At 21.4% G+C, this 16,764-nt stretch overlaps 8 protein-coding genes across 8 annotated transcripts; 4 read left to right on the plus strand and 4 right to left on the minus strand.

Annotated features, from left to right (window-relative positions):
- Positions 1-210: 210 nt before the first annotated feature.
- On the plus strand, positions 211-1,020 carry DDB_G0267812 (hypothetical protein; the record flags this gene model as incomplete). Its single annotated transcript, XM_642237.1, has 1 exon — positions 211-1,020. The coding sequence occupies one exon, from the start codon at positions 211-213 to the stop codon at positions 1,018-1,020; it is 810 nt and encodes a 269-aa protein (XP_647329.1).
- A 590-nt stretch (positions 1,021-1,610) lies between these two features.
- On the plus strand, positions 1,611-3,215 carry DDB_G0267814 (hypothetical protein; the record flags this gene model as incomplete). The annotated part of the gene is made up of 1 exon (XM_642238.1): positions 1,611-3,215. One exon carries the CDS (start codon positions 1,611-1,613, stop codon positions 3,213-3,215), a length of 1,605 nt encoding a protein of 534 aa, XP_647330.1.
- A 1,251-nt stretch (positions 3,216-4,466) lies between these two features.
- Positions 4,467-5,543, plus strand: DDB_G0267816 (hypothetical protein; the record flags this gene model as incomplete). The annotated part of the gene is made up of 1 exon (XM_642239.1): positions 4,467-5,543. The coding sequence occupies one exon, from the start codon at positions 4,467-4,469 to the stop codon at positions 5,541-5,543; it is 1,077 nt and encodes a 358-aa protein (XP_647331.1).
- Positions 5,544-5,701: 158 nt separating this feature from the next.
- DDB_G0267818 (hypothetical protein) lies at positions 5,702-9,484 on the minus strand (the record flags this gene model as incomplete). Its single annotated transcript, XM_642240.1, has 1 exon — positions 5,702-9,484. One exon carries the CDS (start codon positions 9,482-9,484, stop codon positions 5,702-5,704), a length of 3,783 nt encoding a protein of 1,260 aa, XP_647332.1.
- Positions 9,485-10,514: 1,030 nt separating this feature from the next.
- DDB_G0267820 (hypothetical protein) lies at positions 10,515-11,612 on the minus strand (the record flags this gene model as incomplete). Its single annotated transcript, XM_642241.1, has 1 exon — positions 10,515-11,612. One exon carries the CDS (start codon positions 11,610-11,612, stop codon positions 10,515-10,517), a length of 1,098 nt encoding a protein of 365 aa, XP_647333.1.
- A 196-nt stretch (positions 11,613-11,808) lies between these two features.
- On the plus strand, positions 11,809-13,009 carry DDB_G0267822 (hypothetical protein; the record flags this gene model as incomplete). Its single annotated transcript, XM_642242.1, has 2 exons — positions 11,809-12,119; positions 12,223-13,009. The coding sequence occupies 2 exons, from the start codon at positions 11,809-11,811 to the stop codon at positions 13,007-13,009; spliced, it is 1,098 nt and encodes a 365-aa protein (XP_647334.1).
- Positions 13,010-13,066: 57 nt separating this feature from the next.
- Positions 13,067-14,657, minus strand: DDB_G0267824 (hypothetical protein; the record flags this gene model as incomplete). Its single annotated transcript, XM_642243.1, has 2 exons — positions 13,067-14,169; positions 14,252-14,657. 2 exons carry the CDS (start codon positions 14,655-14,657, stop codon positions 13,067-13,069), a joined length of 1,509 nt encoding a protein of 502 aa, XP_647335.1.
- Positions 14,658-15,146: 489 nt separating this feature from the next.
- Positions 15,147-16,718, minus strand: DDB_G0267826 (hypothetical protein; the record flags this gene model as incomplete). Its single annotated transcript, XM_642244.1, has 1 exon — positions 15,147-16,718. The coding sequence occupies one exon, from the start codon at positions 16,716-16,718 to the stop codon at positions 15,147-15,149; it is 1,572 nt and encodes a 523-aa protein (XP_647336.1).
- Positions 16,719-16,764: the final 46 nt, after the last annotated feature.

A 16,764-nucleotide genomic window follows, 5' to 3' on the forward strand; every position in this document is an offset into this window, starting at 1 on the left:
AAAATAAAAAATAAAAAAAAATAAATACTGACACCCCATAGTGTCAGTCCTAAATAATTATTCATCAATATAAAAACAATGTAAATCCAAATAAATTTTTATTTTGTAAAGTATCACATTAACAATATATCAAGAAATAAATAATAGTATTAGTTTGGATAAAAAAAAAAAAAAAATAAATAAAAATAAAAAAAAGTAAAAAAATAAAAAATGTTTAGATATTACAATCCAATTACCAATAATTTTTGTAGTGGTAATCTTGAAAATGATAGTGAAAATGAAAATAAAATTGAAAAAAAAAATGAAAAACTTTTAGCAACAACATTAAGTGCTGATCTTCAAGGCTATAAAGATTTCTTAGGTAGTTGTACATTTGAAGGTTGTAAAAGAAAATGTTTAATGTTTTGCAAAAATAAAAATAGAAAAACATGTACTTGTACTCATTCTCTTAGTTATCATTTTAAAAATAATAATAATATAAATAATAACATAAATAATAATATAAATAATAATATAAATAATAATAGTAATAATAATAATAATAATAATAATAATAATAATAATAATAATAATAATAATAATAATAATAATAATAATAATAATAATAATAATAATAATAATAATAATAATAATAATAATAATAATAATAATAATAATAATTCCAACGAAGAATTCATTGAAAAAAGAAATGAATTATTGGCAATTTATTATAAACCACAACAAGTTTTAACTTCATTATCAGAAAATGAAAATTATAGCTTAAAATCATCACCATCATCACACGTCAAAAAAACTAAAACACAAAAGCCAAAAAAAGCAGCACTCAAAAAAACGATCTCTTCTCCAATAACAATTCAAAAAATAAATAGAGAAAGAAAGAAAGAAAATCAAAATAATCTCCAAACCGTTATTGATGATAATTTTATTAATACTCTTCCTCAACTTTCTGATGAGTTTTATTTTTTTCAAGTTAATTGTAATTTATTTTACCCACTTTCAAATAATTTTAATTTGCAATAAAAAAAAAAAAAACTTTTCAAAAATTGAAAAACGTCCTAACACATGTCCTTTTAAAAAAATAAAATAAAAACAATCAAAAAAAAAAAAAAAAAAAAAAAAAAAAAAAAGTAAAAAGAAAAAAAAAAAAAAAAAAAAAAAAAAATTTTTGGACTAGGGAAAAAAAAAATATGTTTTATTATTTATAAATAAATAAGTAAATAAATAATTTAATAAAATTTTTTAAATAAAATAGTAAAAATAATTGTGTAAAAACAAAAAAACAAAAAAAAAAAAAAAAAAAAAAAAATTCAAGATTTTTAGATTTTTGTTTTTTGTAGTTTTTTTTAAATAAATAAATAAATAAATAAATTTTGGCACCGTCCAACGGCTTTTTTTTTTTTTTTTTTTTTCACAACATTGTTTTTTTAGATATTTTTTTTTTTTTTTTTTCTTTTTTCAACTATTTTTTTTTTATAATTTTTTTTCTTTTTTTAAACACTATTTTTTAATTTTTTAAATTTTTTTTTTTTTTTTTTTTTTTTCAATCAACCAATTAAAAATAAAAAAATTAAAAATAATTATATCGATTAAAAATAATTTTAATAATTAAAATGTCAATAACATTTACAGTTAAACAAAATATAAAGGAAAATGAAATTTTAAATGTTAAAGAATTTAATATTAAAGATTTCATTAGAAATCAATATGAATTACAATCACCATCTACAAAACCAGAAGCAATCTATAAAAAATTGATTGAATCTGGATGTGATGAAGAGAAAGCAATAGATATGGTAGAAAAAATTGAAATTGATACAGAAGTAAAACGACAAAAAAAAATAAATAAAAGACTGGAATCAAGTAAAATTATTAAATCGAGCATTATAACAGATTATAATGATAATGAATTAAAAATCTTAAATAATAATACCAGTAGTGGTAGTACCAATAATAATAATCATCATCAAAATAGTAATAATGGTTATAATAATAGTTTTGTATATTCTGCCTGGAGGGCCTATAATCATCATCACCATTTAGTGATTCGCCCAGAAAATATTTGGTTGTCAATTATCACCCAATTTTCATTTTATATAAATAAAAATTCAAATTCTTTAAAAGATAAATTCCCGGATTTTGATATCACTATCGACAATCATCATCATCATCATCACCATCATCATCATCACCACCATAATAATAATCATCACCATCATGGTCATCATGATAACCATAACCATAATCATAATCATAATCATAAAAAAGAAATAAATATTAAAACAAATTATTCATTTTCAGAAGCATCATTTGAAAAAATAACAGATGATATTTGGCAACAAATTAGTAATACAATTAAAGATGAATCAATAAAGGAATGGATTATTCCAAATTTTTCAACCACTACACCCTCTGATAAGGTGGTATTTTCGGTGGCATTAAATTCAACTTTAAAAGAATACTTTTATTATAAGGTTACTTCAACCAATGGTCTACCTCAAGTTACAATTTTAGGTACATTGGAAGATTGGAAAAATTTAAGAGATCGTGTTACAAGATTATTAGATTTCGATTTCGAAGGTAACGGAAATCAAATGAGTACTTGGGTAAGTTATTTATTACCTGTGATGGATAAATTCATAGAGTCAGTCAATGAAAATCCTGATATCAATTGGTGGAGTAAAATGGTTGATTATAGACAACAATCAAATAGTTGTATCATTTCTGGTTGGTTATCAGTATTTTGTGTTTTTAAAGAGGATGGTACATTTAGAGGTATAAATGATAATTCAACCAATACCAATACTACAAATCTAAATAATAGTACAAATAGTGCTAATAATAATAACAATAGTACTGGGAATTTATCAAATATAAGTGGCAATAATTTAGCCAATATTAGTGCAAGTAGTTTTGCAAGTATTGCTGCTGCTTCTAATTTTGTAAATGTTAGTTCTGGAAGTTTAAATAGTAGCGGAGATTCATTTAAGGCTAGTGGATCTCCTTGGTTAAAAGTTCAAGATTGTATGCTTGCCAATGATTTACTCTCAACTCAAGTTTTAATCACCGATTTCGATGGTACAAAATATCATAGTGATTTATATGCTGGTCATCTTGCTGTTAAAGCTGAAGATAAATCAAAATTAATTCCCTCTTTAGATTGGTTCCTTGTTATTGAAAGTGGATCTGATTCAAAAAATAAATGTTCAATTAATTAATTAAATAAATTAATAAATTAATTTAAAAAAGTTCAATTTATTTTATAAGAGTATAAATTAAAATTAAAAATATATAGAATAAAATTAAAATTTATAAAATATATAGAATAAAATAAAGATTTATAATATAAAAAAATAAAAAAAAAATAAAAATAAAAAGTGTTTAGAAAAATTAAAAAATAACAATTCAAAATAAAATAAAAAAAAAAACTACCACCGTTCGACATTTCTCATTATTTTAATACTTAATTAAAAATATCAAGAAGTCAAAAAAGACTTTTTTTTGTGCATTGATCAGATTCCAACGTTTTCGTGATTAAAAAATAAAAAAAAAAAAAATGAAGCTACGTTTTTTTTATTTTTTGAATTCTCCTTTATTTTTTTTTCAATCAAAAAAAAAAAAAAAAAAAAAAAAAAAATCAAAAAAAAAAAAATCTTTTTTAAAATTTTAAATTAAAAAAACCCCACACACTAACAGATCTAAAATTAAACTTTTTATTGTTATTATTATTTTTATTTTATTATTTTTTTTTAAATTATTTTCATTTTTTTTATTTTTATTTTTATATTTATTTTTATTTTTATTTTTTAAAATAAAATATTTTTTCTTTTTATTTTAAATATTTTAAATTCACCTTTATTTTATATTTTATATTTTATTTTTTTTTTTTATTTTTTTTTTAATTTTTTTTTTTTTTTTTTTTTTTTAATGTTTCTCGAAAATATAAAACCCAAAAGTTTAAAAGAATTTGATTCTTTTAAAACAAATTTAAATAAAAAAAAAAACATCAAAATAACTTTTTTTTTTTTTTTTTTGTTATTTATTTTTTGGGAAATTAAAAATAACCTCATATCAACCACTATATTAAACCCACACACCCACACTCACACTCATATATACACCAGATAACACTGTTGTAAAAAAAAAAAAAAAAAAAAAAAACAAAAACAAAAACAAAAACAAAAAAAAAAAAAATAAAAACAAAACTCAAACACGTTATACAAATTAATAACCTTTTTTTTATTTTCATAAACCCAAAAAAAAAAAAAAAAATTCCAATAATAATTATTTTTAAATACATTGACCCATTTTTCAATATTGTCTCACAAATATATTTTAGAATTTAAATTTTCAATATTCATAAAACTTACAAACAATAAAAAAAAAAAAATTTATTTTTTTCTCAAATATTTTTAAAATAATAATTAATTGAGAAAAAAAAAATATAAATATATACATATAAAAGAAAAATGGAACCTTTTGAAGATTCATCACCATCGTTAGTATCAACGAATAAAAAAAGAAGATTAAATAATATTGATAAATTAGAATTAGATAATTGTAATTTTTCATGGCTTGATCAATTTGAACAAAAAAAGTTAAAAAGTAATAATAATAAATCACCAAGAGATTCAAATAAACGTGCTGCAGCAATTGAAGCATCAAAAGAATTTAAAAAGCAACAATCCAGAATAAACCATCCAACTAGATACTACAATGACGATAATAACGATAATGATGATGATAACGAAAAATGGATTTATAAAACTCCAAAAAGAGCTGCCGCAATAGAGGCAAAAAAAGTATTAAAAAAACAAACTAAAATCCAAGATAGTGAGGATGAAACCGATGATGAAGAAAATGATCTCAATTTAAATAATTATGGTAGAAAAGAAAAGATTGTTCTTAAAAAATCAACTAATAATAATAATATTAATAACAATGACAACACCAAATCAACTAATGATAATAAAAATATTATAAATGACAATGAAGATGATTCAGATGATGAGTTTACTTATGAAGAGCATGTTGAAGATATTCCTTCACCTCCTGCTCAACTTGTACCAAAAAATATAATTGAAGAGGAAGAAAATAAAATACCACCTCAAAATCAACTTTCAAATGAAAAAATTGTAAATAAAAATAATAATTATAATAATAATAATAATAATAATAATAATAATAATAATAATAATAATAATAATAATAATAATAATAATAATAATAATAATAATAATAATAATAATAATAATAATAATATTAATAATAATAATAATAATAATAATAATATAGAATATATAAATATAAAATTGGAAATTTTCAATTCATCAAATAAATTATGTAAAGAAGTTAAAGTTAAAATCAGTAAGAAAACAAAATTTTATAGATTAATGGAATCAATTATAAAATTGACTGGAAAGAATTTATCAGAATTTACATACAATGATTCACCTTTAAATTTAAATTTCAATCCATCTGATGTTACAGATATAATGAAAAATGGTCAAGATAGTGTAGTAATAATTAAATCTAAAATAAAATAAAAGATTTAAAATAAAAAGAAGGAAAATAGGGGTTTAAGCCCCTCCCCCTCTTCCCCTATTTTCCTTATACAAAAAAATGTATATGTATATGTATAAAAAAAACAATCTATTTATTTTTTTCACTATATATTATACTAAAATTAAATTGATTATTTAAACTAGTTTTCCAACTCTGAGAGTACACTTAAAAGTAATTTCTTTAATGGTGGTTGTAAATCCTTTTCAATTTTATGTTCTTGACTATTTATAATTTCATCATAGTTGTGTTGATAATTATTATTATTAATATTACTATTATTAATATAGTTATTATTATTATTATTATTATTATTATTATTATTATTATTATTATTATTATTATTATTATTATTATTATTATTATTATAATTATTATTATTATTATTAAAATTATTGTAATTATTATTGTAATTATTAATATTATTAATATTATTAAAATTAAAATTATTGGAATTATTATTGGAATTATTATTGGAATTATTATTAATATTGATATTGTCTTGGTTGAAATGTCTTTTATTTGTGTTGTTACTGAGATTTTCTAAATATTTTATATGTTCACTTGTTATATTAATTCCTGTATTATTGTTATTACTATTTTCAAAATTATTACTTTTGAAAGCTGCTGGAGAAGGTGGATTTGAGTTATCACTATTGTAACCACTATTATAACTATTTTCTATAAAGTGATGGTTATTTCCATTGGTATTAATACCATGGCTATTATTATTATTAATATTGTTGTTGTTATTGTTATTGTTGTTGTTGCTATTATATGGTAAATAGTTGAATAAAGATGGTAATTGTTTATTAATATTATGTTGATTATGTTGCTGTTGATGTTGTAAAAATGATGGAGGAACTAAAGAAGATTGTTGATATCTATCTGAAACACCAATATTTGAATTTCCATTGCTATACATTTCCTTGTTATTATTATTATATATATTATTATTATTATTATTATTATTATTATTATTATTATTATTATTATTATTATTATTATTATTATTATAGCTATTGTTGTTATTGATGTTATTATGTTGGAAGTGACTGGCATTATAATTATTACTGTTGTTATTATAAATATTGAAATTATTTGAATTATTGTTATTATTATTATTATAATCATTATTGTTGCTAATATTATGATTATATGAATGAGTGTTACTATTACCGCTACTACTATTATAATTATTATTATTATTATTATTTGATGAGTTATAACTATTATAAACACTACTAGTTGGTGTTGAAAGATAAGAAATTGGTGAAGGTAATATTTGTGATGACTGTTCAAATAATTGTTGTTGTTGTTGTTGCTGTTGTAAAATTTGTTGATGTTGAATTCTTTGTTGATTTTGGTAATGTTGAATTTGTTCCATTTGTTTTTGTTGCTTTTTTGATATTTTGGGTTGTTTTGGTAATTTTGGAGGTTTTGGTTCTTTTGGTGGTTTGGCTTGTTTTTGTGGTTTTTGTGGTTTTGATTCTTTTGATTCTTTTGATTCTTTTGATTCTTTTGATTCTTTTTGTGGTTTTGGTGGCTTTGGTTCTTTTTTAAGTTGATTTGTTAATTGTGATAAAAGGGATGGAGTTTTATCTTCAATAATTTCTTTTTGTTGTTGAAGTATTTGTGGAGTAATTTGAGATTTTAATGTTTGTTGAATTTCTACAATTGGATTATTATTAAAATTATTATTATTGTTTGTTGTTGTTGTTGTTGTAGTTGGTGGTGGTGTTGCTGTAGTTGGTGGTGTTATGGCAGTGGTAACATTTTGATTAATTTGATTAGTTTGAATATTTTCATCTTCATTTTGATCTTCTTGATAATTATATGGTGAAGAAATTGGTGAAGAATTATTTGTTAAAGGTGGTAAAGATCTATCTCTAATTATTTGTCTAAAAACACTAGTTGTTGAATCTGGATAGTTTAATTCTGCTGATAAATAACCCAACTCTTTTAAATAACCAATTGCTGAAAATAAAATAATGATGTGAGAAATATTTGGAATTGGATTCTTTAACCATTCATAAAGAGTAGTAGAGAATGAAACTCTGCTATAGTTTATAAAATTCTCAAAATAACAACATGTTTTCCAAATATTATTTTTAGATAGTATAGGTAATTTATCCAACATAGGTGCCCAACTTTGGAGTAGGGAAAGTTGTAAAAATACAGATGATAAATCTGTACTCCACACTGTTGGACCAAGGTTTTGTGAATTTGAATCATCAAAGTCTTCATCAAATTCACCATTCTCCTCAGTCAATTGAGTTGGGGTTGTATATTTTGAAAGAGTTGGTGTTGGTGTCCTACTAGGTGTTGGTGTTGGAATTCTAATTGGTGTTGGCATTCTAATTGGTATTGGCATTTCCAATGATTCTGTTGATTGTTGTGATTGTTGTTGTTGTTGTGATTGTTGTGATTGTTGTGATTGTTGTTGTTGTTGTTGTTGTTGTTGTTGTTGTTGTTGTTGTTGTTGTTGTTGTTGTTGTTGTTGTTGTTGTTGTTGTTGTTGTTGTTGTTGTAGTTGTTGTTTTGGTGATAATAATAATAAAGGTGGTGGTGGAGTAGGTGAGGATTGTCTAATTGGGATTTGGAGTAAAGGTATTTGTAGTTGAAGTGAAGGCAATTGAATTAGATTTCTTGGTGAATGTAAGGGTGATGTTGATGAAGTAGGTAGATTTGTATGGTGCTTTTCTTTCTTATTTTCATTTTCATTTTCAATTTCATTTTCATTTTTATTTTCATTTTCATTTTTATTTTTATTTTTATTTTCATTTTCATTTTCTTTTTCTTTTTCATTTTCTATTTCTTTTCCATTTTCTTGATCTTGACCTTGACCTTTTTCACCATTAATAATAACTTCTGGTAATTTAATAGTTGGTGTACAATCCATTTCTTTAAAAGAAAATAAATTCTCTGGAACATTTTGGCACTCAATAAATTGATCCCAATCTTTTATTGAAAGTTCACAATATTTTAAAATATAAGAATCTTTTAAAATTTCCAAATCAAGTTTTATATCTTTTTTAATTTCCAACTCTTTTTCATTTTTGTTTTCTTCCATTTCAATTTCTTGATTGTCTTCTTTTATTTTTTCTTTATTTTCTTCATTTACTAGATTCTCATTTTCTTTATCTTTATCTTGGTCATTGGTGGATTCATTTCTATCCTCAGCATCACTGTTGTTGTTGTTTCTACTATTTGAATAGTTTATTAAATCAATATCAGATGAATTTAGTTTCCAATAACCTCTTTGTTGAAATACTGGGAGACCAGTTTGAAAATATTTTGGATGACCAGATAGAGTATCATTTATAATTTTTTTAATTTCAGTTTCTGTGGTGGTTGGATCAATATTTAATAACTCCATATGAGAATAGGTAAATATGTTGATAAAAGATGTGTGAATAAATGATTGTTGGAATTGAGCCTTGAAATATTTTAACTTTTCAACTATTGATAATACTATTTTCAATCTATCTAACCAGCTCGGTATTTTTTTATTTATAATTTCTGATAATGGGCCAACTGTGCAAAGTTCACAATTACATTTAATTATATAATTTGAATTATCTTCACTTTCATTATTATTATTATTATCATTATTATTATTATCATTATTATTATTATTATTATTATTATTATTATTTTGAATATTATTTAATAATTTTATTCTATCTGAAACTTCTTTTCTAATTATCATTTTTAAAATTTTTGAAGTTGATTCTGGATTATTTACTAAAGATTTAAATGATGGAGATATATCGTTGTACCTTTTCTTTAATAGTTGAGTAACCTTGAGGGCAATATAATCTGAATCTAATGATTCAAATATTTGATTATTTAACCAAAAATATTCATTTTGATATTGAGGTCCAGTGATGTAAATTAATTTTGATGTATCATTTACTGTCATTTTCGTTTTTCGTTTTTTTTTTTTTCACCAATTTTTTGTTTTTTTTTTTCTTTTTTTTTTTTTTTCTAAAAATACCGATTTGTTTTTAAAAATTTTTAAAATACAAATTTAGATAAAAAAAAAAGTATTCTACTCTTTTCTTTTTTTTTTCTTTTTTTTTTTTTATTAATGAATTGCGATTTTAAATTTGTAGGTGTGAACGGTAAGTTGTTTGAAAATAAAAAAAACTTTTTTTTTTAAAAAAAAAAATCAAAAAATATCTTAAATTATTTTTTTGTATTTTTTTTTTTGAAAAAAAAAAGATATTTTTTTTTGGGTAGCGGGAGTCGAAAGAAAAAAAGATAAAAAAAAAGCAAAAGCAACGAAATTCCGTGGCTTTATATGGGACCCAAAACAGATTTGTTTTGTTTTTTTTTTTTTTTTTAATAATTAATATTATTATTTTTTTTTTTTTTTTTTTTTTTAAAACTTCAAGAATCTTTAATGGGATAATTATCCTAAAAATAAAAATTGTAAACTGTTTTTTTTTTTTTTTTTTTCTTTGAATTAAATTTTTTTTTTTATGTTCATAATTATCTGTGTCTTTAAAAAAATAAAATAAAAAAAATAAAAAATCTGTTAAAAAATTTATCCATACCCTTTATTAAATATTTTTATCAACAAACTTCTCTTTTAAAATAGATAATAGGTAAAAAAAATTAATTAAATTATTGATAATTTTAAATTATTTTTTAAAAAATGAATGATGAGATTATCTCATCAATATATATTTTTTTTTTTTTTTTTTTTTTTTTTTTTTTTTTTTTGATTAAATTATTTATTTTATTAATTTGTTTTAATGAGTTTAAACTAAAAAAAATTGAATTGAATTAATTAAAATATATATTTTTTTTTTTAATTGCACACCATTTTATTTTGACATTTAATTAAATAAAACTTAAATCGATAAAAAAAAAAAAAAAAAGATATGAATAGATAATTATCCAAAGAATAATATTTATTTTTTATTATTTTTATTATTTATTTATTTTTAATTAATTAAATCATAAGCTAAATCTAGAGTAAATTGACCAGTTTTTAAATTTTTTCTTCTAGCTACTCTAATATTAGGTAATAATTGTTTTGCATTAAAATTCAAATAAAATGATAAAATACCTTCATCGAGTAAATGGCATAAAACTATTGGATATTGAATTTCTTCAGAAAAAGATCTAATAGATGGAGAGAAGCCGGATTTACTTACTATTATACCCAATGTTGATTTTTTATCTTGTTTTAGTAATTTTGAATTTTCTTTATCCAATTCCGATTGATATCTTAAAAATGTTGATTCAAATTCTCTTATCACTGAAGGACCCACCTTTTTACCACTATAATTTTTACATTGACCAATTATTTTTAAAATTTTATTTGAAGGAAGGTTCCAATTACCTTTAAAATCAATACCTTTATCATCTCTGCCACCTGATCTAATAATTTCCATACCAAATTCATTTAAAATTTCAATAGTTTTTAATTCATATATTTTCCCTTTTGAATATGTTGATGAAACTATTTCATTTTCAATTTCCGTTATATCATTACTAAAATCTTCATTATCACCCTCATCACCCCTATCATCATCTTGATTGGTAAAGTCATTATTAACATCATCTTTTTTTACATTTTTATCATTTTTTTGTTTTTCTATGTTTATTTCTATTTTCTTAACTCTTAATAATTTAATTTTTGGTTTTTCTTCTCCCTCCTCTTCTTCTTCCTCTTCTTCCTCTTGTTGTTCTTCTTCTTTTTTATTTTCTATATTTACAATTTTTTCTTCTACTTCTTCATTATTTAAATCTTGTTGAATTTCTTTTAATAATTCTAAATCTTTTTTATTATTTTTTAAAATTTCTTTTTTATCAATTTCTTCATCAAATTTTAAATCAAACCAATTTTTTGTTCTCCAACATTGATCATCTTTAATTTTTTGTAATGTTACTTTTAAGTGATTTCCTTCATTTTTTGATTTATCAATTTTTAATTGATCATTTTCATTAAAATTATCTGTTGTTATGGAAATTATATTTTTTCTTTTAAATGACCTAAATTTATTATAATATTTATTAAATTTTGTTATTCTAAACATTCTTTTTTTTTTATTTATTTATTTTTTTTTTTTTTTTTTTTAAATTAAAAATCACAAAAAAAAAAAAAAATTAAAAAACGACCCAAAATTTAATTTTAAAATTTTTTTTTTTTTTTTTTTTTTTTTTTTTTTTTTCGTTTTTTAGATTTACCATTTTATAACCACCCCCCAATAACAATAATAAATAAAATTAAAAATGTCAAATAAAGTTGGAAATAGTAAAAATAATAAAAATAAATCAATTAAATTTGCACCAAAACATAAAGATAAATCATATGATAATGAGGACTTTAATGCTGTAAGTAAAAAGTCATCAATATCAGTTAGTGATTTACCAACTAAAGGTGAAGAGAAACACAGAATCATGGCATTATCATTTCCAATTAAATTATCAATGTGGGATTTTGGTCAATGTGATAGTAAAAAATGTACTGGTAGAAAATTAGAAAGATTAGGTTATGTTAAATCAATTAATTTAACTCATAAATTTAAAGGAATTGTCTTAACGTAATTATTATTATTGCTTATTATTGTATTATTGTATTATTTTTATTATTATTATTATTATTGTATTATTTATTTATTATTTATTATTTTAATATATATTTAGACCATCAGCAAAACAATCAATTTCACCAGCAGATAGAGATATTGTTCAAAATTTAGGTGTTTCAGTTGTAGATTGTTCATGGGCAAAAGTTGATTCAATTCCATTTGGAAAGATGAAAGGTGGACATGATAGATTATTACCATTTTTAATTGCAGCTAATCCAGTTAACTATGGTAAACCATTTAAATTAACATGTGTTGAAGCAGTTGCAGCTTGTTTATTTATCACTGGTTTTACAGCAGAAGGTCATCAAGTTTTAGGTGGTTTTAAATGGGGTTCATCATTTTACAAAGTTAATAAAGATCTCTTTGAAAAATATATACTTTGTGCAAATAGTCAAGAAGTTGTTCAAATTCAAAATGAATTCATTGCAAAATGTGAACAAGATCAAAAAGATAGAGCTGCAAATATTGAATATGATGAATTTGGTTTACAATTAAATCCAAATAGAATTTTAAGAACTAATAATGATGATGATGAAGAAAATGGTGATGAAGATTATTGTGATGATGATGATGAAGATGAGGATGAAGAAGATGAAGAAGAAGATCATGAATGTGATAGTGAATGTGATCATGATGAGGAGGAAGAAGAAGATAATGATGAAGAAAATGATGAAGAAGAGGAAGATGGAGAGGATGATGATGATGACGAAGAAAGTGAAGAAGAAGAAGAGGTTGATGAAGAAGAAGAAAAAAGACAATATAGATTAAAAAAAGAATTACAAAAGAAAAAAGCGGAAGAAAAGAAATTACAAAAACAAATGGGAAAATTAAATTTAAAATAAATAAATAAAGCCATTTTTATTTTATTATTCATATTTGTATTTTTTATTTTTTTATTCTTAAGACCAAACATCTAAGATATATCTTTTTTCTTTTATCCAATTTGTAAATATATCAGTTGCTTGTTTTTCATCACAATTTAATTCTTGTTTTACAATATCAATAAAACTATTTCTAACACCAACAGCCATACCTTTTGCATCACCACAAATGTAAATGAAAGCATTTTGATTTACAACCATATCGAAAAGTTGTTTTGAATGTTCAATCATTTTCTCTTGAACATATCCACATGTTGGTTCAACAATTGCAGTGTTGTTATTATTTTCAGTATCTAATTCTCTACTAAATGCAGTGATTAATTTTGTTAATGTATTATCCTTTAACATTGATTCTAAAGTATCTTTGTAAAGGAAATCTCTCTTTTCACTTCTACATCCAAAGAATAACCAAGTATTTGGATTTGGAGTAGTAGTAGTGGAGGTAGTCTTTGAAAGATGTTGTAAAAATCCAATAAATGGTGCAACACCAGTACCTGGACCAATCATAATGATTGGTCTATTTAATTGATCAACTGGTGGTAAATGGAAATGTGGTGATGGTTTTAAAATGAATGGAATTCGAATTTCATTTGAATCATTAATATTTAAATCATTTAATGAATTTTCAAGATTTGATGATGGTGATGATGATAATTTATTATTTTGAATACCAGTTTTCTCTAACCAAGATGTACAATGACCTAAAATTCTTTGAGATGGTGTACTTGATAATTTAAAATCTACAACACTGAAAACAAATGATAAGGTTCCTTTCTCCATTGAAAGTGGTGATGAACTAATACTATAGTCTCTTGGTGCTAATGGATTTATCAATTCTAATAAATGATTAAATGGTGGATTTGATGATTTATATTTATCTAATAAACATAATAATGTAACTCTATTATTAATCATTTGTGCATATTCTTCTTTACCCTCAATTGATGATAATTTATTTAATTCCAACTTATCATTTGAATCACTTGAATTTTCTGATAAAAGTTTTAATAATTTTTTAGATGGTATACCTGTAATATCAACTAAATCTCTTAATACATTATAAATTGTACTTGATTTATTATTAAAATTTTCATTTACTTTTTTTAAATGATTTGGTAATTCTAAAAAAAAAAAAAAAAAAAAGTTAAACATTTTTATTTTTTCTTTTAAATAATAAATTTAAATAATAATAATAATAATTACCAAAAGTTTTATCAATTGATTCAATTTTAATTAATTTATTTTCATCTAATGATAATCTTTTAATTAATGATATTACATGATTATGAGTATTTGGTGCAAAAACTGAAATGTAATCACCTGGTTGATAAGATAATTCTGTATTTCCAAGATTTAAAGTCATTTCAATAACTCTTTTAATATCAATGGTTGATTCTTGATCTACAATTGTCATATATTTTGCAGATTCAATTGTTGCCATTTGATTTACACATAATGAAGATCCACATTTGATTGAGGTACTGCAACTACTATCATTATCAACAAATTCTACTTTGATTTTACATGGTGGTAATTCATTGGATGAACTACTACCAGCTGCTCTCTTTAAAACAATCTTTTTTTTTGGTGCAGCAACAGGTTCTGTCATTATTTGAAAGTTGAAATTTAACAAATATCGTTTTTTTTTTTTTTTTTTTTTTCAACTAAAATTTTTTTATTTTTTTATTTTTTTTTTTTCTTATAAAAATCAAAAACTAATTTTGTTGTCAACATTTGCAGAACCACAGAACTTTTTTTTTTGGATTAGTCAATTATCTATTTTTTTTTTTAAAAAAAAACATAAAAATAAAAAAATCATCAAAAAAATATTAAAAATAAATACATAAGTGTTGATCACACCAGGATTAATTTTGTTTTTAATTTAAAAATTTTTTTTTTTTTTTTTTTTAATTTATTTATCTAGTTTATTAAAAATACTTCTAGGAAATGATTAAAATACATATATATTTAAAATTATTAATAATTATCTCATATTTTCCATGGAAAAAAATAAATAAATAAAAAAAATTTATTTACAGAAATGTGGAAATAAAATAACAACTATCTATTTTTAAAAAAAGAGATTTTTATTAAATTTTCAATTTGTGGTATTGGAAAAAGATGATATATTTAATGTTCTATGTGCAAGATTATTAAGACTATCAAAAGTATCATTTTTTCTATCATAGTTATAACTGGTGTTGTTAGTGGTGGTGGTGTTGTTATTGTTTAATTTATTATAATTATTACAATAAAATTGATGATTGGTGTTGTAATTAAATGATTCATGAGTTGGTGTTAACAAATTCTTTCTTCTTTCAATTTCTTCAACATAATCATTTTGTACTTGTTGCTTTATAATTGATATACTTGGTAGAATTGTATTATTATTATTATTATTATAATTATTATTATTATTATTATTATTATTATTATTATTATTATTATTATTATTATTGGTAATTATTCCATTATCTTGATTATAATAATTATTGTTATTATTTTTATTATTATTATTATTATTATTATTATTATAATTACTATTGTTATTATCATGACTATAATTATTATTGTTGTTATTATTGTTATTATTATTATTATCATAAATAATACTATTATTATTGGGATTTGTATTTAAGTTGTCTAATTGTGTCAACTTATTTTGTTTTCTTTTATTTAAAATAGTTTGGACAGGAGGTTCTTCAATTTGATCATTTTTTTTATGATAACTACATGGAATTGAGAAACCACATCTACTACCTCTTAAGGTTAATTTTCCACATTTTTGAACATTTGATCTTTTTCTTTTACCTTTTTCAGCTTCATCAATTATTTCACAATCAGAATTTTCATCATCTTTTTTATTTATATACAAATCTTCATTTGAATCATAAAAAATTTCTTTACAATCTGTTGAATTATTATAAATATCATAATTTTGGTTTAATGATTGAAGGAAAACTTTTAAATTTAAAGAATAATAACCACGTCTAAAATTATGGAAACCAGTTTTAAATAGTTTATTTCTATTTTTTATTAAATAGGTAACATGTGATACACTATTTGTAAAAGATTCACCAACTTTTAAAATATCATTATGATCTAATAGATAATGATAGATTTCATTGGAATGGAAATAATTTAAAGATTCTTTTGGTTTAAATATTACATTTGAATTTGGAATTTGTAAAAAAAGTTGAAGCTCAATAGAATGTTCTTGAATTTTTATTAAATTTAAAAAAATTAATTTTAATGTTTCAATGAATGTAACTGATTCTTGTGATGATTTAATAGTAAATGGTTGTTGTGGTTGTGGTTGTGGTGGTTGTTGATGATGGTGATGATATTTTTCAAGTATTTCATTATGATAGTTTAATTGATTTTGTTGAAGTATTAATAAATTTGAATTTATAATTGAATTATTTGTGAATTTCAATTCTGGTGAACATAAGTAACATTTACAAAAATCAATGGTTTTTACATTGGCTCTAAAGATTTCTTTTAATCTAATCATTGCTTCTTCCCTTGATAAATAATGATGATTGGTATTGGCATATCCTAATTCTTTAATTATGTCTTTAATTTCATCACGACTAAAAGTATCAATTACTACACTTGAAAATGTAAAAACTTCTTTTCCAGTTGATTTAATTTTGTAAATTTCCATCATTTTTTTTTTTTTTTTTTTTTTTTTTTTTTTTTTGTGACAATGGATT

This window comes from Dictyostelium discoideum (genome assembly GCF_000004695.1).
Source record: "Dictyostelium discoideum AX4 chromosome 1 chromosome, whole genome shotgun sequence".
In the NCBI taxonomy this organism is placed as follows: Eukaryota; Evosea; class Eumycetozoa; order Dictyosteliales; family Dictyosteliaceae; genus Dictyostelium; species Dictyostelium discoideum.